Source organism: Quercus suber, unplaced genomic scaffold, assembly GCF_002906115.3.
Source record: "Quercus suber isolate HL8 unplaced genomic scaffold, Cork oak 2.0 scaffold_62, whole genome shotgun sequence".
NCBI lineage: Eukaryota > Viridiplantae > Streptophyta > Magnoliopsida > Fagales > Fagaceae > Quercus > Quercus suber.
Window position 1 is genome coordinate 941,811 of NW_027069527.1, and position 22,845 is coordinate 964,655.

General features: G+C 33.6%; 4 protein-coding genes across 4 annotated transcripts; 3 read left to right on the forward strand and 1 right to left on the reverse strand.

Moving 5' to 3' along the window:
• Nucleotides 1–5,438: 5,438 nt before the first annotated feature.
• Nucleotides 5,439–8,468, forward strand: LOC112022346 (probable protein phosphatase 2C 13). The gene is made up of 2 exons (XM_024054911.2): nt 5,439–5,877; nt 7,086–8,468. The coding sequence occupies exons 1-2, from the start codon at nt 5,662–5,664 to the stop codon at nt 8,100–8,102; spliced, it is 1,233 nt and encodes a 410-aa protein (XP_023910679.2). The 5' UTR covers nt 5,439–5,661; the 3' UTR covers nt 8,103–8,468.
• A 735-nt stretch (nt 8,469–9,203) lies between these two features.
• Nucleotides 9,204–12,367, forward strand: LOC112022356 (dihydrolipoyl dehydrogenase 1, mitochondrial). Its single transcript, XM_024054928.2, has 2 exons — nt 9,204–9,669; nt 10,852–12,367. The coding sequence occupies exons 1-2, from the start codon at nt 9,391–9,393 to the stop codon at nt 12,100–12,102; spliced, it is 1,530 nt and encodes a 509-aa protein (XP_023910696.2). The 5' UTR covers nt 9,204–9,390; the 3' UTR covers nt 12,103–12,367.
• Nucleotides 12,368–13,614: 1,247 nt separating this feature from the next.
• Nucleotides 13,615–17,003, reverse strand: LOC112022348 (uncharacterized). The gene is made up of 5 exons (XM_024054913.2): nt 16,879–17,003; nt 15,272–15,361; nt 15,018–15,142; nt 14,737–14,922; nt 13,615–14,381 (listed from the first exon to the last, which is right to left on the reverse strand). The coding sequence occupies exons 1-5, from the start codon at nt 16,907–16,909 to the stop codon at nt 14,019–14,021; spliced, it is 795 nt and encodes a 264-aa protein (XP_023910681.2). The 5' UTR covers nt 16,910–17,003; the 3' UTR covers nt 13,615–14,018.
• Nucleotides 17,004–20,788: 3,785 nt separating this feature from the next.
• LOC112022337 (pectinesterase inhibitor) lies at nt 20,789–21,343 on the forward strand. Its single transcript, XM_024054900.1, has one exon. The coding sequence runs from the start codon at nt 20,789–20,791 to the stop codon at nt 21,341–21,343; it is 555 nt and encodes a 184-aa protein (XP_023910668.1).
• The last annotated feature ends 1,502 nt before the right edge of the window (nt 21,344–22,845 follow it).

The window sequence follows — 22,845 nt, forward strand, 5'->3', positions numbered from 1 at the left end:
AATTGTTTAAAAATTAAATTTTAGCAACAAAAATGACAATTCACCCGAACTTAAAATGTGTAATTCAAATTTTAGCCTATCAGTGTTTTTTATGAAAAAAAAAAAAAAAGCGTTTATAAATGCTAAATCACGCAATGATTTTTTTGGTAACACATCCTTGATTAACAAGTTTAGGCTAGATCCTCTAATAATATTTCTAACCAGAGTAGAGTCGGTAGACCCTACAAAAGTAGCCTGCAATTACTTTCTCATTTGCAATGTGGCATGTACTATTTGCACCATTTACATGCCCACTAACTATCAAGCACCATCTTTTTCACTATGTGTATGTAAAAAAAGTATCATGCAAAGTCAACATCCTGATAGAGAGATTAACGTGCTGCATAAGCTCTCTCTAAACTTTTCATTTTTGTTTCTTTGAAAATGTTTGTTATTTATTAGACAAGTAAAATGGGCAATGGACATAGAACTTCCATTCGAGCTATTGTGATAAGGAAAAAATTTAGCATAAAATAAAAAATTGGGATAAGTACAAAATTTGGTTAAAACGTGGTTATAGTCTAGGCTATAACTCTCATTTAAAAAAATTAATGACATATATTTTAAAAATTTAACTGTTGAATTACAAGTTCTTTATATTTTTAACACATATGTTAAACTTTATAATAATCAGATGTTATTTATTATATTATTTATAAACTTATTTTTAAATATAATTTTAAATTTTAAATTATAAATATTTAATTAATGACATAATTATTGATTTTTAACCTTTTAGAAAATTTGATTGATGCGAATCCGATGCTTTACATAACGTGGATATGCGATTAGGATTGGCTTTAAACAATGAATTGGAGTGTGATTTCACCTTTACAAGTAGTGGCTGAGACCTCATTTGGATCTGACGGCAAGCACTAATTATAAAATCCCACTATTGAGAGCCCACGTACGCAACCCCATTCTGACTAAAGAAAGCACTAGGAAAGGTGCTTAATTATTGATTTCTTCAATGAAAAGTACCCTATTACTTTAAAAAATGGATGACTTCATGACCTAATATAGAAAAAACAAAACAATAATATAAAGAAATATTTTAAGTGAATTCACATTCAACTTCCATTGAGAATCATGTGGGCAATAAGGGGAGCAATTACGTCTACGTTTTTTTCTCGTACCATTATTGAGAGAACAGAACACTATTTCTTTTATGAGATTGCTTGGTGGTGATTTTACATTCAAATTATTATGTGGACAAAAATGTAGCATATTTCTAAAGCATATCCAATGGTCCACCCAGCTGCTTTTGAACAAGTTAGTGGGAAGGATATAATTTTGAAAGGCATAATTTAGTTTCAAAGTACCTAATTTATGTCCCTTTTAAAATGAGTTGTGATTATCAAAGTATTTGATGAACTTCAAGATCTCCCCCAGCATGGGTTTATTAGTTATAGAATAATAATAATAATAATAATAATAATAATAATAATAATAAAGCTTTAGATTATCCAAAATAATACTAATAATAAAGCTTTAAGCCTTTAACCATTATTAAGAGTGTTTGACAAACTATACTGTCAAAGTGTTTTGAAGTTGTTAGTATCATTTTTTTTTTATACTAAATAGATAAAGAGTTTTTATATGTGAAAAATGACAAAAGAACAAATAATAAAAGCGCTTAGTACTTACATACTTTTTTTTTTTTTTTTTGAGAAACTAGTACTTACATACTTGATCTCTATTAATTCAATCAATAGTTATTAGCTCTCTATTTAGATATGGCAATGAAATTAGGTCGAGCCAGATCATGGGTGCCTCACACTAAGTTGTTTGATAAAACAATAATACAAAGTCTAAATGTATTCAACATTGCATTGAAATAAAGTAAAAATACAAAGTTCATAATGGTCATAATTGCAGTTTTATAATTTTAGAAAATGGTAAATTACAAAAACCTCCATTAAGGTTTGAAGCAATGACACTTTGTCCAAAATTTTAAAAGAAATGACACTCCCCTTTCTTGAGATTTGAAGAAAATTAAAATATTGATCTAGTATGTATGGGACTGAGGGATTGCACATGCTAGAGAGAATAGTCAAATATTCGAAAAAGTTTAGATATCATTGCTTATATAAAAAAAAATCAGCAAAAAAATCATTCTATTAATAACAATAACAAAACCGATAATTTAAAAAGATTCTCTTGACCAAGCCCTAACCATGATTAGTAAAAAATTAAATACTATATATCCTTCCTTATCATCAAACTTACAAAAAAAAAAAGAAAAAAAAAGCCACTTTATGAGCAAATTTTTTGCATAACCCTAACAACAAGAAACTCTAAGCACATACAGTCATCCGATGAAATTTGAAAATTTTGAAAAATTACCCAAGTTGATTGGATAAGTGTGTGGGCAAAAAAAATAAATAAATAAATAAATAAATAAAGCACCACCCTAATTGCTAATGGAAAAAAGCCAAAAAATTGCACAGGTACATCTAAACTTTAAACCTAAAGAAATTGTTCACCAATCTATTTGGAGTTGCTTGCTATTTGGGTTGTGCATAAATTTGCTGATGAAAGTGTTCTTTATTTTATTTTATTTTATTTTTTTAGGACCTTTGGTGATGAGAAATGATAATGTTTAGCCCTAAAAGATTTCAGGGGCTATGAATAGAGTTTGGTCAAGAGAATCCTTTCAAAATTTAGAATATCTATTACTGCAATTAACAGAATGACTAATATATTAATCTCTTTCAAATATCATGGGAGGGAAGTGTCATTTTTTTTAAGGTTTTAGATGGAGTGTTATTCCTCCAAACCTCAAGAAAAGTTTTCGTAATTCACAAATTTTTAAAATTAAAAAAGAACCATTATGGCAATTAGGAACTTTGTATTTTTACATTATTTTGATGCAAAAAATATTGAATATATTTGGACTTTGAATTATCGTTTTGTTAAACAAATTAGTTTTTGGACTTTGAATTATTGTTTTGTTAAAAAAATTAGTGTGAAATTAGTGGTTTGTATTATTGTTAAATATTTGTTTTTGTGTTATCATTGTGCGTTGTTACTTGGTAAAATACTTTGGTTTTAGTTAATATGTTGGTACATTGAGATTTTTGTGTTATGGTCTTGTTGAATAATTTTAGATGAAAATTGTTTATTTATATTACCGTTAAGATTTGTTTTATATCTAGTATTATTGTTTGATAAATATTTTGTTTATATTATCTTAAACTGCTATTTGTATATTTTATTTTATTTTTGGGTAAAATTTGTATATAATATTGAATTTAGTTTGTTTAATAGTTTAGCTTAAACTTATATTTGAGAGAAATGCTATGACCACAATATTTTCACAACATTTTTATAATAAATCTTATGTGACAGGTTGTTATGGGTTGTAATTGTTACGGTAGAAAATAATTTTAGTGGTAGGTTTAAATTACAACCAATAACAACTAATCACATATGATTTGTTGTAAAAATCTTATGGACATAGCATCTCTCGTATTTGAACTTAACTTAAAATAATTATAAATATCTTTACCTTTCATGCACATCCTAAACAATTCGTTTCATTTAAGGGCCTAAATGCATCTTAATTGGAACAATTTTCATGCACATCCTAAACAATTCGGTTCATTTAAGGGCCTAAATACATCTTAATTGGAACAATATAAGGGACACAGTTTTTTTTTTTAATTATTATTATTATTATATACATATACATATACATATATTTTTTGTTGAGAAACAAAATAAGGAAACTTCGAATTAATTTCTTTTTAGAAGAAGGAAACTTCGAATAACTTAATTAGAACAAAAACAAAAAAAAGGAACCTTCATATTTATCATATTTTTAAAATACATATTGTCAATTTTGACAGCAGCTTTCCTTGCAAGCATCACATGAATTTTTCAGTACAGTACATGAAGATTAAACGTATAACAACAACAACCAATAAAGTGACATATTCTAGTAGTCTTTATCTCACGTGTAATTTTCACGTACGCTATATTTTAATGTCCTCATGCTATGCTAGTGCTATCTAACACACCAATTGGTGCATACGTACAATGCAATTGATGAATGATTATATTATATTATATATATACAAATAAATGTATATATATAATAAATTAGAGTCATTTCCGTGACCAAAGAAAACAAAAACACTCATAAATATTTTACTATTAGAATATAGTATTTAATAATTATTTTGTGGGTGATGCAAAGTCTTCAATACTTGTCAAAAAAAAAAAAAAGTCTTCAATAACATGATTCCTTTCCAGCCAGTAAACATGGCTTCATGTTGAAGGAAAAATAGAGCCCACCGTGAAAAAGGATAGGCAATTCCAGTTTCCAAGTCCCATATCAAGACGCCGCAAAGTTAAAAAGAGTGCAATAACGTTCAGCGTAGATTACCCAATAACGTAAGCTACTTTTTGTCCGCGGAAGTTAAAAAGAAGTGGGACTGTGGGGTATAGAATTAGAGAAACCGGATAAAATCCACGAGGCTTTTGAAAAAAGAAAAAAGAAATAAAAAAAAGAAAAGAAGTTGAACTATTATTTTTTTCTCCATTTTTTTTTATAATAGTAAAATCATGTACAATTTAATACAAATATTTTTTACTATTTTTTGTTCTATTTCATATTTTACTAATCACAACTTACTATATATTTTTTTGATTTTTCTTATAAAATAACCAAAATTTAAAATAAAAAAAAAGTTAAATATATGACAAATTATAATTAATGGAATATAAAGTAGAACTCAAAGAAGATTTGTATTGGTTTTAAATGACGTGAATAAGTCAAATGATTATCTTTTTTAATACAATAATTACATTCTCATTATTATTAAAACAATTATTTTAAATTAAATTCTAATACCAAATTATCATGCAACTTATTAATGAACTTGAATGTTTTAAACGTGGCACTTTAGTCACTAATTTTTTAATATTGGGTCACAAAAATTTAATAGCACATGAAAAAAATTCAAATGTGCCAAACAATGAGATTAAAATAATAATTGTAATACTGATTAGATTTAGATGCCACTTAAAATGCCAAGTGGGCCTTTAATATATATACATACACATACCCATGTAAAACAACTGTAGTTGAAGCCTACTGTCGGCAGTTATTGGTAGATCGAGAAAATTTTAATCCGTCAATTTTTAAAAAAATAAAATTAGAAAAAGTACACCCATTAAAAAAAGTATATTATATAATATATTTTTGTTTTTATATATTAATTAAAAAAAAACAAAAGAGCTCACATGCCACGCGTTCACGTGTCGAGCACACCCCTTAAAAATCCCCGTCAGAGTTAAAGAGAACTCAAAATACACACGTGTCAGTTAGCATGTCGGTATTACTCTCCAACCAGGTCTCTGCCTTCTCTAATAGTATTTATAAATAAACCCCGTTACGTTACGCACCTTTTCAATTCATTCATTCTCATTCATTCAAATCTACAACAACAGCAACAACACTCACAAACACCTATTTTCCACAGACTCTCTCTCAGTTCTTAATTCAACAAATCCCCAAATTTTTCTTTGTTTTTCTGAGAATCAAAGAAAAAAACCCTAGCTTCAAACAACAACAAGAAGAAGACTACGAAAACGAAAACGACGCCGTTGTTGGGTATGATAGTGAGCCAAAAGATGGTGGCGGACGCCGATATGAATTACCAGCCACCGACCCAGAAGATAGTGCTGGACGTGAATTACCACCATATATGCGTTGCTTCTTCTGCTGACGTGGCGCAACCCTCCTCTTCTCCTTCTTCTTCCTCTCCGAGCTTTCGCGATGTACATCGCGTCTCGGATTCTATGTCCGCCGATATCTCTCGCTTCGAACCGGTACGTTCTTTAAAATAATTAATTTTTTTTTTTTGGGGATTTCTAGAATGTTCTTTGTTTTTGGTGTTCTGGGTCTATATGGTTTTCTTGATTTTGTGGGTCTTATAATTGATTAATGTCTTTTTTTTTTTAAAAAAAAAAAAATTGAAACCCAAATTGGAGATTCAATTTATTGTTGAGAGTATTGAATTTTCTTTTTGATTTTTTGTGTTAGCTTATGATTTTCTTTCTTTTTAATTTTGGTGGGTTGGCTTTGGTTTGTTGTAATTGGACAGCTAAAAGTATGTTTGATCTGTAAGATTCTTGATTTGAATCATGGTTGATGGGGGTTTTTCTGGTTCTTGAATTGTCTGTTTTTTAGTTTGGGGTTTGTGTGACAATCTGAGTTATTATGTGTGTTGTCAATTTTCTGTGTGTGTGTGTGTGTGTGTGTGTGTGAGATTGTATTTTTGTTGAATTATGTGAAAGAGCTTGTAGTATGAAGAATGGGTTTATTGGGATTAGGGTTATAATGATTTAAAAAAAAAAAAATCATATTTCTTGTAGAAGACTGTTTGGCTTATCAGTATTTCTTAACTTCAATATTTCTTGTAGAAGACTCTTTGGCCTTTCAGAATTTCTCACCTTTTTACAAGGTTTAAGTAGGAAAATTTTAGGAGGATTTGCCGATTTGGTGTTATTTTAAGTATTCTTGGGATGACAGAATGGTCAATCGCGCAGATTAATCGGCAGTTTCTTGATGTTATTGTGAATGGAAGCAATGGATGCTTTATTGTAATTAGGTTTGAATTTAAGGGTTTTTTTTTTTTTTTGGTTTTTGTGTTGTGTCTTATTATAATTGGATAATTGAGGTTTCGTGATTTTGTAAGATATGTCTGGTAGCTTTCATATCTGTGATATAAGAGTGCAATTAGGGGGTTGTGGAATTTATGGTTATAAAGAAAAGATAAGTTTGTTGACAGTAGAGTTGGAAAGAACAAGGAATTTTCCTGATTTGATTGAAAGAGGATTGTTACAAACTGTGAAATCAGATTGATTTATGTATTCTATTGCATAATTGATATAGTACTGGGTTCCATTATTCTCATTTATGCTTCCTTGTTAATGGTTTTGTCCTTTTCTCTTCTTCTTTTTTGGCAATTGTCTTGCAATGTATCATGTATTTATTCCTATGGATACTGACAAAACTTTATACATGTTTTAACCAGGTTATGAGTTGCTCAGACACCGTTAATGATGCTGCCATAGAGTCTACTACTTCAATGTTTGTCCCAAATATTCGTTCTGGTAGCTATGCAGACATTGGGCCACGTGTTTCAATGGATGATGAACACATTAGAATAGATGATCTATCTGCCCAAATGGGTTCCTTCTTCAAGTTCCCTGTGCCAAGTGCTTTTTATGCTGTATTCGATGGTCATGGAGGGCCTGAAGCTGCTGCATATATCAAGAGAAACGCAATGAGATTATTCTTTGAAGATGCTGATTTGCCCCAAACATCTGAGATTAATGCTGTCTTCTTAAAAGAGCTGGAGAATTCTCATCGGAACGCATTTTTACTAGCTGACCGTGCCTTGGCTGATGAACGCAGCAGCGTTAGCAGTTCCTGTGGAACAACAGCACTGACTGCCCTTATACTTGGAAGGCATTTACTGGTTGCGAATGCTGGTGACTGTCGAGCAGTACTCTGCAGGAAAGGAGAAGCAGTTGCGATGTCTCAAGATCATAAGCCTACTTATTTACCGGAACGAAAGAGAGTTGAGGGGTTAGGTGGTTACGTTGAAATTATTGATGGAGTTCCCTATCTCAATGGTGATCTCAGTGTCACTCGAGCCCTTGGAGATTGGGACTTCAAATCCCCATTTGGCTCTGCATCGCCTCTCATTGCTGAGCCGGATGTTCAACAGGTTGCGTTGTCAGAGGATGATGAATTTTTGATCATTGGCTGTGATGGTCTCTGGGATGTGGTAAAAAGCCAGCCTGCAGTCAGTCTTGTCCGCCGAGCTCTGAGGAAGCATGGTGATCCACAGCTGTGTGCCAAAGAACTAGTCCTGGAAGCATTACGCCTAAAGTCATCTGATAATATCACCGTGATTGTTATCTGCTTATCTGCCCAAAAATTTGATCGTGCTGTTGAGACGTGTCCACGGCCACGAAGGTGGAGGGCCTCTTGTCTGTCTGAGGAGGACCGGAATAGATTGAGGAGCTTGCTAGAAGGCAATTGAGTGTTGAAAAAAAGGAAAATGAAAAGAAAAAAAAAAGAAGCAGAAACAGTTAAGTTACTGAGAAAGGATTATTGGCTGTTATCAGATAAGTTTTGATTAGCGGCCAGCAGTTTTGTAGTGCTTAGAAGAGACTTTAGGTTATTAATCAACCTTTCCAATTGGAAGGTGTGTTTCTTATTGAATATGTAACTGTAACATGAACCTGAGCTTAATTGTGTTGAATGAATGTACTGGGTTCACTGAGTTAGCCCAACCATATTTGTTAAAATGATTTGTATTGGGCCCACCATATTTGTACCATGCTTCTTGTGATGCTCAGCAACAACTTAAATCATATTCGTTTCATACAGTTCGTTAATTGTATCATATATATTGGTTACTTTCACTTTCTAATTATGCTTTGCTTACAAATGATTCTTTGAGGATTAGTAGTGCGATCAATATGCGTGAAGCTTATCAAACCGTAGCCAAATTAAATTTGCTTTTCTGAAACTTGAGGTTTTTTGTTTTTGGTTCAATTTTAAAATGGGGAGATAATGCTACAAATCTATCGATATTCCATGCCATACAATCAGTGAAGTATGTACTACATAGAGTAATGTTTAAGAGATAAAATGAATGTGCTGGATTTGGACCTTGAAACTTGGGCAGCCCACAATAACCTCATCAACAAGAGTTAAGAGACAAAAGGCCCTCCTCCTCCTTCACCTCCACCAAACATCCAAATGTTGATGATGGTAAGGTGTGTGAGGACACCATTTTCTGTGAGTCATATTCAAGAAGTAGTTGGGATTTATTATCATACTTCGTGCTCACAATCTCTTCAATACCTACCAATTAGTATTATATCAAACACCTTGTTTGGTTCTCTATTCAGTTCAGGCCGTCACAGTTTTATAAATTATAAATGAACGGCTCCAGATTCATATATTTGTTTTTTTTCATCAGACGCCCCAGATTGAATGGCGTATTTGTACGTCTCTGATTCACCAAAAGTCAAAAATGGTAAGCAGCACACCACGGAAGTAATTCATGAACCGTAGCTACACCAGATCACCCTAAGAAATAAAGTAGTAGTATTTTTTCTTTTTCTTTTTCTTTTTTCTAGTCCTCTCTACTCGTCTTCAAAGACAAGCCGCCAATAAAATAATCTGAATACCCAAAAAGACCAAAACCAAGCCACACCCCTACCCACACTACCAGCAGGGTTTTTCTTTTTCATCAAAAAGCCTCTATCTCTCTCTCTCTCTGTCAGAAAGAGAGAACCAAAAAACAAAAGAAAGAGGAAATGGCTATGGCAAGTTTGGCGAGACGGAAGGCGTACCTGTTGACGCGAAATCTATCGAATTCGAGTTCCGATGTATTGAAGTACTCTCCTACGGTGACTTCCTTCTCCAGAGGATTCGCCTCGGGATCTGAGGAAAACGACGTCGTCGTCATCGGAGGTGGCCCCGGTGGCTACGTGGCCGCCATCAAAGCCGCTCAGTTGGGTCTCAAGACCACTTGTATTGAGAAGCGTGGTGCCCTCGGTGGCACCTGCCTCAACGTCGGTTGCATCCCCTCCAAGGTTCGATTTAATTTTACATAATTTCTTTTCCGTTTAGTGCTTCTGAGATCTAATTGCTTAATTTGTTGTAGTATTGTAATTTTTAATTTTATTTTTTATTGGTATTGGATTTTGAGGTCAGTGGAAATATTGTTGGAATTGTATTCAATTGCAATTGAATTTTATTGCGTTCCAGAATTTTGGTTTTTTTTTTTTTTTTTTTTCAATGGCATATGAGGAAACAAGTATGCAATTGAATTTTATTGCGTTCCAGAATTTTGGTTTTTTTTTTTTTTTTTTTTCAATGGCATATGAGGAAACAAGTCTGATTAGGCCTGTTTGGTATAGCTTAGTTTCCAGCTTTTTGAAAATATGTTGCTTGAAAATTTTGCACCCATGAAAAGGGTGAGCTTCTAAAAAAGCTGTATGTTGAAAGAGTGCAGTTTCTAATTGCTGAAAGTTTGGATTTGATGATAAACTACTTATGTTTGTTCTATCCAATGATTAATGTCTTCGGAGAGTGATGCATATGGTCTGTATTATGATGTACTAATGCAATTAAGACCGTGTATGCAATTAGTTTTTTTTTTTTTTTTTGGGTTTTCACTTTGCATAAGTGAGTGTTAAGCTGAGTTTGCCAACCACAGTTTTGTTAGTGTCTTTTACTGTGAGTTTTGGTGCGAGAGCTTTGCTAAGGTAATGAGTTTCTGCAACAATCATGGTTGTGTATGAGCGCTCATAATGTTGTCTGAATAGTGTTTACGGTATGATTTGACTGAACTGTTTTAAGTATTCTGTAATTGCACTACATATTTTCCAGTAGGCAGGTCTTCATTCATCAGTTTCATAAAAGTTTTGGGTCTAAGACAGATTTTTCACATCCTTAGATGCTAGAAGGATGTGAAAACTTTCCATAAAAGTTTTGAAGGATGTAAGAATCTGTCTTAGGACTAAACATTTTATTCCTCAAATCATTATTTGAGTGGAATCAGTGGATTAATGTTTCAGGTCTCTTCTACTTTGCAAATTTACTTGAGATGTTTGACTGCTGTAATTTAGAGTTTAGTGTCAGTTGGTGAATTAGGTATATCCTGGTGGAGCTGTTTCAGTTTATGACTAAATGCATTTCTCATCACTGGCATTTTAGATGGTACTGGTAACATTTGAAGTTTTGTGGTCTTAGTTTTATGTTCTTGTGTTCAGGCCCTTCTACATTCCTCCCACATGTACCATGAAGCTCAGCATTCATTTGCCAACCATGGAGTGAAGTTTTCTTCTGTTGAGATTGATTTACCTGCCATGATGGCGCAAAAAGATAAAGCTGTGTCTAATCTGACTCGAGGTATTGAAGGTCTGTTCAAGAAGAACAAAGTGAGCTATGTAAAAGGCTATGGCAAACTCATTTCTCCCTTTGAAGTTTCTGTGGAAACTCCTGATGGGGGTAACACTGTTGTGAAAGGCAAGCATATTATAATTGCCACTGGTTCTGATGTCAAATCTTTACCTGGGATCACCATTGATGAGAAGAGAATTGTTTCTTCAACGGGTGCATTAGCTTTGACGGAAATCCCAAAGAAACTTGTGGTCATTGGAGCAGGCTACATTGGCCTAGAGATGGGCTCAGTCTGGGGCCGACTTGGCTCTGAGATAACTGTGGTTGAGTTTGCCGCAGATATCGTCCCAACCATGGATGGGGAAATCCGTAAGCAATTTCAGCGTTCTCTTGAGAAACAAGGGATGAAATTCATGCTCAAGACTAAGGTGGTAGGAGTTGATTCTTCTGCAGATGGTGTTAAGCTGACCCTTGAACCAGCAGCTGGTGGTGACCAGACCATACTTGAAGCTGATGTAGTTCTTGTTTCTGCTGGTAGATCTCCATACACAGGTGGACTTGGGCTGGACAAAATAGGAGTGGAGACTGACAAGATTGGACGGATTTTAGTCAATGAAAGGTTTTCTACAAATGTGCCAGGTGTTTATGCAATTGGGGATGTAATACCGGGTCCTATGTTAGCCCACAAGGCAGAAGAAGATGGGGTTGCTTGTGTAGAGTTTATAGCTGGTAAGACAGGCCATGTGGACTATGACAAGGTCCCTGGGGTTGTCTACACACACCCTGAGGTTGCCTCTGTTGGCAAGACTGAGGAGCAGGTGAAGGCACTTGGTGTTGAGTATCGTGTTGGAAAGTTCCCTTTCATAGCAAACAGCAGGGCCAAGGCGATTGATAATGCGGAAGGATTGGTCAAGATACTGGCTGAGAAGGAGACAGACAAGATATTGGGAGTCCACATTATGGCACCCAATGCTGGAGAGCTCATTCACGAGGCAGTGATAGCCTTACAGTACGATGCAGCGAGTGAGGATATAGCACGTGTTTGCCATGCGCATCCAACAATGAGTGAGGCAGTGAAGGAAGCTGCCATGGCCACTTATGACAAGCCCATTCACATCTAGAAAGCTGGTTATTATTTTGTAATCCTTGTTTTCATTTTATTTTTTGCTTCTAAGAGTTTTGGAATGACTTGTGAAGACTTTCCTTTTTCTTATTCATCCACCCATGGGAGCAGATGAAGTTTCTGAATAGAAATGTGCTGTTATAGTATCCCTTTGTTTACAATGACAAAAATAACTTTGTATGTTTTCCTCATTTGTGCTTTAATAACAACATAAGAGGGGGAATGTGGAGCCAATGGGAAATTAAAGTCTATGATTTGTTTTCTGCAGGCCTGTTGGCTGTAACTGTTTAACATGCATTTGTAACTATATAAATACATTTATCAACATTTCAGTCTATCATCCACTTTTTCCTCCTTATGTAACACCCATCCACGCATGCTTCACTTGCGTAGGCATTCCTCTTTTCTTACTCATTCTCTTCCATTAATCAGGCAAATATTAAAATGTAGTGTTCACCTTCATTTGCCTTTTTGTTCGAGTCTTTTTAGACTTGGTTGTGGAACCAGGGCATTTGCACTCAAGTCGTCTGCATCTTTGTCAATACAATGGCTTGGGTTTTTATTATAATACATTATTACTTCAGTTAAGTCCTGGGACAAGAACTTTCATTATTATTTTTTCATAATTGCTGAGTTGATATCTTGTGACTAGCGTTAAGATGTGATATCAGTGGTTGATCCATATAAAATAACGATGTTCCAATTTTAAAGAGTTGTGAATATATATATATATATATAAAAGAATTTGTCATATCAAAAGTTTCATCCAATGACTTGGGTTTTCATTATGTTCATTATTTTTTTCATAATTGCTGAGTTGACATCTTGTGACTAGTGTTAAGATGTGATATCAATAGTTAACTCATATAAAATAATGATGTTCCAATTTTAAAGAGTTGTGAATATATAAAAGAATTTGTCACATCAAGAATTTCATCTACTTTGTTGCAAATTGGTTTTCTACTTGCTTGGTTTGTTTTATTTGAGATGTAAGCCACCTTGTATTATGAAAGACACCACAAAATGAGGTCTTGTTTGGGGTTTGGGCGTGGGTGTGTATTTTCCTTATGTATGAGGTTGGGTCTAGGAGCATTGGCAAGTGCCTTTTACTAAAAATGATAGTTCATAGACTTGAGTCTAGGGATCACTCTTACTCGGGGGTAAAAAATGTGAAGGGGTATAAGACTACCTACCAATCATCTCCTCTTAAACCCACAAAAGTTGATGCTGAGAGTTGTGTATTGGGTCCGACTACAGAGTGTTTCTTCATGCTTGGATTCTTTAATGCTCCTATAATGCTCGAAGTAGTTTATTTACCTCTGGAAGGTGTTGTGCTAATTGAAAACCAACGTGCCTTCCCAATCTATTTGTTACTAAACGAAATTGACAGGTAAGTCAGTAACCTGATTGTTGTATCCCTTCGCAATTGTCCATATTTATGATGCAAAATGAGCCTTAGAGACCAGATCAGTAAGTTTTAAGAAAAATCAAAGGAAAAGAAACGGAAAAGGAAAATGGTAAAGTCATAGCTAGATCATTTGTATTTTATGGGAAAAATCTAAAAGAGCGAGATATGATAATTCATCGGTTCTGTTTCCTCGAGTGGCACTGCATGCTCCAGGCTCTAAAAATCAAGAGGCCTACAATCCCACCAAATAAAAATTGAATAAGAGGACAAATAATCGGTTTGCAATAAATTCTGTCCTCAGAAATTTCCTATTACATGAAATCCCCATAACTTAGGGGAAATCTAAAACCTAAACACCTCATGCAAAAGCATTATATCCCCATCAGCGATATTGAAGGTTTCTTTTCGTCGGAATCAGAGACCATAAAAATTTTGAGCAACTTCCCATCATCTGTCTATTTGCAATTGCTTACAAGGCCATACTGAAACTTGGCAGCATGATGCAATCATGGTTCCTCTCGCATATCTGTCCTCCTCTTGGCCTGCTGAGCAAGCCGTGCATCTCTCTCCCGCTCAAACTCACGGTAATCTGTCCGTTGCAAGAAGGAAACCTTTTCCAAATACTGGTTTGAGCTCTTCTTGTAAGCATCCAACTCCTCTTCCAACCCCTTTTCTTCCTTGAATTCCCCCCAATCCTTCTTCGACTTGTCTAGCACACTGAGCTTTTGTTTCTTCTTTATTTGTTCAAGGACAGCATCAACAGCGGAGGGTGCAGCACCTTTGGCTTTTTCAGAAGCCTCCTTTGAATCAGCATCAACAAGCTTCTTAACTTCAATTTCTTGACCAGCAAAGTCCCGAACTTCAGTAATCTGTAGAAGGAAAGAAATGTGTACTGTTATCAAGTTATTCATAAACGAACTGAGGTTTGCCATCTAGCCATCTACCACAGCATTTGAAAGAACGTCAGATTTAGTATGCAGCAATATACACAGATAAAAATTGATGTCAATGCTTGTACGAAATAACTTTCAGGGATTCCAGCTAATTAGCAAGAGTAACCTGTTAAAGTTTGCCAGCTAATTAGCAAAGTCCACTTTCATATTATCAATATAAACCATTGACTTTTTTCACCAGACTAATTTCATGACTACCAAGCCCATAAAAGGCACCATTACATGAACCACAAAGGAGGTCAATAAGAAGGGTATTACTAAAAGTGCTTACTTCAACTTTCCCCCTGCCAGCTGCAGCAGCTGCAGCATCCTTAACTGCTGAAAGAGCAGCAGCAGCAGCAAGCCTCTTGGCCTCCTCACTAGTGCTGTCCTGCATAACACTAGGTTCCTTCTGCAGTGAATCTAATTCAAAGGATCCTGTCTTTTTTGGTGCGAGACCCAGATACGCCATATAATTCTATGAAATAAAATCAAGAAAAAATAAATGTATAATTCTAGCAAGCTATTGTATAATAGTTCCATTAGAAACAGAATGGATAATAATTTCCTCACCGTGGATGAATTTTTTGATTTTTTATTCACAGTTGAGCGAGGCTTGTTTAAAAAAAAATTAGGCGTCTTATTAGGTGTGCCTTTATTCATTTGCTCCCACATAGCATCTACCCGGGCTTTAATTTCTAGCAGGATGAAAGAACACATTAGCCACTTTGTTTCAAACAAAAGCCCAATATAAGTATAGTCATCACAACAAAACAAGAATAGAAACGAGAAGCAACGTTCAAAAATAAAGAATCCTAAACCCTCACCAGTTTCTTCATGTTTTGCCTCAGAGTTTGGAATTGGAGCAGTTTCATTTTTAGGCTCATTTGATATTCCATCCTTTTCGTTTAAAATACCTGAACATCAAAGTGCTTATAAAAAAAAAAAGTAACCGAACATCTACGTACAACTAGTTACAGACATAGGAAAACAAAAAATGCAACCCTAATGCGAATGATTGGAAGATTCAATTAAATATTCTGATCATAAAAGTCTTTGCAAGGAAGAGTTTGGATGAGAATCCATTTCTTTATGAACATCAACAAAGATAATGGGAAGTCTAGCAAGGACATTAACCTCATTAGTGATTATTACCAAAAATTGATTTAGATAATTGGATCATACATCCATTCTTGATCTACACAAAGGAGGAGGTATAGGGTTAATCGCATTGTTGGTGCAGGATTATGTTTGGAGGGGTGTAAAACAAAGGTTAGATAGTTCAATTAGCTGTGTCTCCAGACAATTACAGATGTTCCAAGTTCCAATTAATGTGTCACCAAATACTTTGTGACCCAACTAGTGTTACTTGATCAGAACCTACGAAAAGGTGAACTGATCAGTCTAGGATATGCCTACACTAATTGCAAAACAATTAAGATTTGTTTCTCTCTCAAAACACCCTCGAGTAATTTTCAGATCAGCTCTTAAGAGAAAACAAATCATCTTTCACAATCCCATGAAAACATGAAAAATTACCAACATATAATAAGCTGCAGACACGAGAGCATATAACCAGCATCAAGGACTCACAAGATGTTGTAAAACATGAATCTTCTCACAAAGTTAAATCCTCCGAGGTTTTTTTTTTAAAAAAATTCTAATTAATTTTTTTTATTTTTAATTATATTAAAAAAAAAAAAAAAAAAAACATTTTAAGTCTGGGAGCCGGGGAGGTGAGGATTTGAACACTGGAAGTCTCTGTTGGCAAATGAAATCCTCCAATTTACTGATGCAAAGTAAAATAAGAATGTTCCAATTATAATGGACCACTTTAGCTAAAAAATAAAAAATCCAGTTTTATTGGATATCCGAAAAGAGGAATTCCCAACTCCCGGTCCATTATAATTAATTCTCTCGAAATGTTTCAGATTCAATTATAGCAACTATATAAATAAGCTACAGAAAAACCCAATAATATCATAAACAATGTGAAGATAGATATTACAGCACTGAGCAACAAATGCCAACAACTAAACAAGTCCCAATAACCACAGTACCTCACACCCCCAAAAAAACAAAAAGCCCAAGACCAAAACAATGTGCTTAAACCCACAATAAGCAGCAAACACATAGATAGAGGATCAAAAGGCACAAAAATTATGCCTAGCCAAACAGAGTTAAGCAAAACCAGCTACACCCTTTAAAATTGCCAAGTCAAAGAGAGCGCCAAGTCACTGAAAAGATTAACTCTTTACCTTAATCTTTAAGAACCCACTAATATAATTACTTAAAAAAGCTTCAGTTCTTTTCCTCGGCAAAATAGAAAGAACAAAAGAAATTCCAAACAATTTCCAGGGAAACAAACAGATCCTAAAGTAAAATCAAAGAAACCTTAAATCTCAGAAAAGAGATAGAAAAATTAAAAGGGTACCTGAGGAGTCGGGACCGTTGGTTGTAGCCATTGAAGAGGTTGTTGTTGTGTTTTGGGTTCGCTTGGGTTCGCGGGGCTCGAAGTTGTTAAGAATTTAGATACCAAGTTTATTTGTTTATTTGTTTTTGTTTTTGTTTTATTTAAGAGACTTTTCGACTTTCCGTACTCATCGTCGGTTAGGTCGCTTTCTGGGTTGGATCGCAAGTCTTTGATGGGCCTTATGGGTTTGTCTACAAGCCCGAAGATGACCCAAGAAAGATACCTGATGAGAGAGAGAGAGAGAGAGATTATATAATATAAACTATATATTTAGGAGAAATGATATGTTTACAATATTTTTAGTCCATATTTTTTACACCATGTTTCATTTTGATGCATAACCTTTCAATTGTGTCAATTTGATCCTTAACTTTTTAATATCGTGAAAATTTAATCCTGCCGTTATTTCTTAGATGGAAATTTACGAAATAAAAAATTAGTTTATTGTCACATTAATGGAAACTAATTTTTTTATTTTGGCTGTTTACCACATTAACAAATTTGATCCAATAGATAATGATAGAAATTAAATGGTGCGGCTTATGTCCAGTGCTCCAGTGCACTAGAGCGGCACCGATTGTGACAAGTGTCCATTTTTGGAGAGAGAGAGAGAGAGAGAGAGAGAGAGAGAGAGAGATATTATATAATATAAACTATATATTTAGGAGAAATGATATGTTTACAATATTTTTAGTCCATATTTTTTACACCATATTTCAATTTGATGCATAACCTTTCAATTGTGTCAATTTGATTCTTAACCTTTTAATGTCGCGAAAATTTAATCACTGCTGTTATTTCTTGGATAGAAATTTTCAAAATAAAAAATTAGTTTATTGCCACATTAATGGAAACTAATTTTTTATTTTGGCTATTTACCACTTTAACAAATTTAATCCAATAGATAATGATAGAAGCTAAATGGTGCCACTTATGTCTAGTGCTCCAGTGCACTGGAGCAGCACCGATTGTGACACATATCCGTTTTTGAGAGAGAGAGAGAGAGAGAGAGAGAGAGAGAGAGAGAGAGAGAGAGAGAGAGAGAGAGAGAGAGAGAGAGAGAGAGAGAGAGATTATATAATATAAATTATATATTTAGGAGAAATGATATGTTTACAATATTTTTAGTCCATATTTTTTACACCATATTTCAATTTGATGTATAACCTTTCAATTGTGTCAATTTGATCCTTAACCTTTTAATGTCGCGAAAATTTAATCCTTGCCATTATTTCTTGGATGGAAATTTTGAAATAAAAAATTAGTTTATTGCCACATTAATGGAAACTAATTTTTTATTTTGGCTGTTTACCACTTTAACAAATTTGATCCAATAGATAATGATAGAAACTAAATGGTGTGGCTTATGTCCAGTGCTCCAATGCACTGGAGTGGCACTGATTGTGACATGTGTCCATTTTTGGACACGTGTCACAATCGCAACACGTCCAGTGCACTGGAGCACTGGATGTAAGTTGTGCCCAAACTAAATTGACACGACATTGAAAGATTAGAGACCAAATTGACACAATTGAAAGATTAGAGATCAAATTGAAATATTGTATAAAAGATAGAAACTAAATACGTACTTTACTCTAATATTAATAAATAAGACATAAAAAAGTGACAAATTGTTATTGGTAAATAAGAAAGTAATGTTAGTAATGAGTAATATGAGTTCATAAGAAAACTAATAAAAATTTATGAACTCAAATAGTTATGGAAACTATTGTATTGTATGTATAATGTAACATTGCTCCATAGAGTTAGGATTGTTTCTCCCCCAACACCACCCCCCCAAAAAAAAAAAAAAAAAAAACTCTATAGAGGTAGGATAGACAATGACTTTTGTCTAGCATGTGTTCGGTTCCAGTTTTGCGTCAAAATGATTTAGTGGATTTAAAAAAAAAATTGATTACCTGATAATTTAAATAACATTTTACACTTATTTTTAATCCCTTGGGCCCCTGGCATATTTACTAGGTTGTGCAGGAAAAGTATGCCTGTATGAATCATCAATAAACAATAATAAATTATTTCAAATTAATTTAAAGGAAAATTTTGTTCAAATCTTAGTTAAGTTCTAGCAGTTTGCCGAAATAAAATGGGCTTTAAAAAGGCATAATGGGTTGCTACCCCTTTTGTGTACAAGCTAGTTCACAATTTTCTCCCACCTTTTCACCTAAACTATAAAAACGTTCTCCCTCTCTCTCTCTCTCTCTCTCTCTCTCTCTCTCTCTTCTTTTTTGTTTTTTGTTTTTTTTGTTTTTAACACATAATGGAATATTCATATAAAATTTACTCAAATTTATAAAATACCTTGAGAGAGGAATTGCAAATGATCAAATAATTAAGAAAGGAAAAGGTGCAAATGACCTGATAATTAAATGGGAGAAAGTGTACTTTAACCTATTTTTGATATGTTTAAATACTATAAGGATTTTATAAAACTTCTTATATTTATACCCTCCATTAGAATCTGGTCACATTGTATTTTCTTTAAATGCTACAATAAATGACTTTATAAATAAACCCAATCATAATAAATATCCATTTATAAGTATCATAATTATCAACTTTTATGGGGAAAAAAACATAGAAGATATTTTTGTTTAACTTTCCTGTATGAGTCTAAATTTGGTAAGGATATGGTATAAAACTAAAGTTTTACAACATTCAATAAGAAATTTCCACGTCAATCATTTACTTAAAACTAAAAATATCCTCATTCTCAAAAAATAAAAAATAAAAACTAAAAATATCCTGCCACACATAATTACACCATATCAGTTTTTTACTTAAAACCTAAAATATGGTGTTAGTTTAACCAGTAAAGTCTCTTATTTACACTCAAAACCAATTGGTGTTTTAATCTAAGTGTTGATAATAAGAAAATCATCATGGAGTGGAACCATAACAACATTCTTATATGGTTTTGAATGTTGGGTTAGTAACATTATTGTTATCTAATTAGTAATTCAAGCAATATACTAGAATGTCCAACAAAAATATAATATGGCCAATGTTTGACTCCAAACATATTTTGAGTCTTAGGTTCCAACTACTAATAGGAAGATAACTCACTTAACTCAATCAACTAAGAGAGTTTTATGCATTACACATGATGAAACACGTCATCTACCAACAAGAAGATAACATTAGTACTCATCATATGCAATAAACATGACTCACTTAACCCAATCAAGCCCAATACTCTAAACATATTTGGAGTCAAATTTTTTCCCTATATAGTTTGTTTGGCCTTCAGCTTTAGCTTTTAGTTTTTATGTACAGTTTTTTAAAATCTCACTTTTTTTTTTTTTTTTTTTTTTGCATTTTCTCATTTTTTTTTCAAAATTTCTTAAGGTACAAGTATACTTTAATACACTTTTAGCAAAAAGTTTTCAGCAAAAAGTTAGATAAGTTGTTCCCAAACAAACACATAATATTCTCTATGATTTTTTTTCCCCTAAATATAATGGTTGATAATTAAGATACTCATAAATAGGTATTTATTATAATTGTGTTTATTTATGAAATCATACTTGGAAATTTGTGGAATCTGAAATACTAGTTAAATACAGAAAACTTGAATTTCTTGCAATAATAGCAAATAAATAGACAATCTCCAAAGTTTTTCAAATTTATTAGTATTCATCAATAATTTTTTTAATATATTTTTTGTTTCTCAAAAAAAAAAATCAATAATTTTATTTTTGAGTCAAAAAAGTATTCATCAATAAATGAGTCCCAAGTGCACTTTCTAAGAACAAACCATACACTTTGCTATGGTAATTAGTGACTATATAATGATCTCCTTCTGTGCAATATCACAAAATTAAAAAAGGGGGCTCAAAGTATTCAGAGAATAATGGCTTTTACTCTTGGTAACTCCTTTCTGGCTTCACTTCTACTAATACTTTCCTTAGTTACTTTTTCATATGGGAATGGAATAATGCCAAGTACAAAGGTAACTGATGATATGGTGAAAAATATTTGCTCAAGAACCCCAAATTCTTCTCTCTGTTTGGATGTTTTAGAATCTGATCTTCGTGTGCTCGAATCTCTTCTAGGCCTTGCCCAATTCACCATCGACTTGGCACAAACAAATGCTACGGAAACTATCAAGCTAATCCAATCACTTATCAAGCAGACAAATAACCCTCAATTAAAACAGTGTTACACATCATGTTCCCAAAATTATGATATAGCCATTGGTGACCTTGACCAAGCCAAAACAGACTTGAGCTCTAGGGACTATGGTGGTGTAAACGTTGAAACGACTGGTGTCTTGAATGAAATTCATGATTGCGAGGAAAGGTTCAAAGGGGCACCAGCTGATCCTTCAAGACTTCCAAAGAGAAATAAAGATTTAGAAAACATTTGTTCTATCATCCTAGTCATTTCTAATATAATGTCCCAATGAACTTTTGCTTCATTTGAATGCATTGAGGCCAAAATGGTTAATGGCTATGCTCACCCTTTATCGAGATGAATAAGATCTATTTAATTTAGACAGTTGATAAAGTATATTTTTCTAACAATATTAATTCTATTTTTTTTTATATAAATTATATACATCATTTTTAATTTTTTAACACCCTTATGATATGAATGAGAGTGTTTCTAATTCGATATTCTACTTGTGTGGTACAACAAGGTGGATGGTCTAGTAACAAAGCTTTATTTGTGCATGGTTTGTTAATTTTCACCAATTGATGTTACCAGATTACATTGTTTTAGTAAGTTCCAGTTAACTCAACAGGTAAAGTCTCTTGGTATCGAATAAGAAATTTGGGATTCAATTTCCGCCTATACCAAAAACCGATTGGTATCTTGATATGATGATAAAGAGTAATTATCATGAACGGATATTGTGGGGGTAAAAGCCCAGAGTTATGTAATGGGCCTAAGGCCCTAATCGAAGACTAGGGCGTGTCCGAAGAGGAGAAAGTGATTGAGAAAGAACCTAGGTGGGAAAAATATACCTGAAAATGAGCGAAGAGTACAGTCCGAAGAGAGCGTCAGTGGTCCGAAGAGTATGATCTCCTCGGATACGGAGATTCTCGGTCAAGCAAGTACCTGGGTGGTTCAAGTGGCCTTCCTGACGATTCCAATAATAAGGATAAACTTCAAGCATGTGTGGAAATGATAAGAACGGATAAATATCTGGAGAAAAAGCTGCTACTACCACATTAAATGTACTATAGCAACTTTTTTGGCTGCATTAATGTGGAGAAGACCTCTGAACAGTGCACTCTCAACCACCACTAATCACAGAGAACCAAAGAAAATGCCTGATGGGATATATACTCAAGTAGATACTCAGATAACGAACAAATGTATGATCAAGATGATCCAAAAGACACTATATAATGTAAAAGATCCCCCATAAGAAGGTGGGGGGGGGAATAGAGAGTGGAGAAATGAGAGAAACTGTAGTATAAAAGATTTTTAGAGTTCAAAAACAAGATTCTAATTGATAAACTATCTCCTCAGATGTTTATTCAGGGAGGCTTTATGAGTGTTTTTATGTTTATTTATCTTTGAATCTCATGCTAGCCGTTGTTTAATTCCTATCCAGCCCAGCTCTTTCACTCACCTTCTACAAATTCATTGTCTTCAGTTCATTGGGCTTAGACTCTAGATCTTTTGGGCTTGGGCCACAAATCTTGACCCTATAGATGCCATATGTTAAAATTATCTTAAATTAAAAAAAAAAAACACTGTTTTAGAACTGGTTCTCTTGCCTATACTTTAATTTTTTTTTTTTTTTTTAATGTTAAGAATCCAAAATTCTGCACTTTAATGCCCCTACTTAAGTTACAAGTTCAGGTTACTGAACTCGGTTTGGCTAAACTTCTTTAGGAAATAAATAAAATCATCATGCTTATCTTGGAAAAAAAAAATGGTGTCGTTTAAACCTCT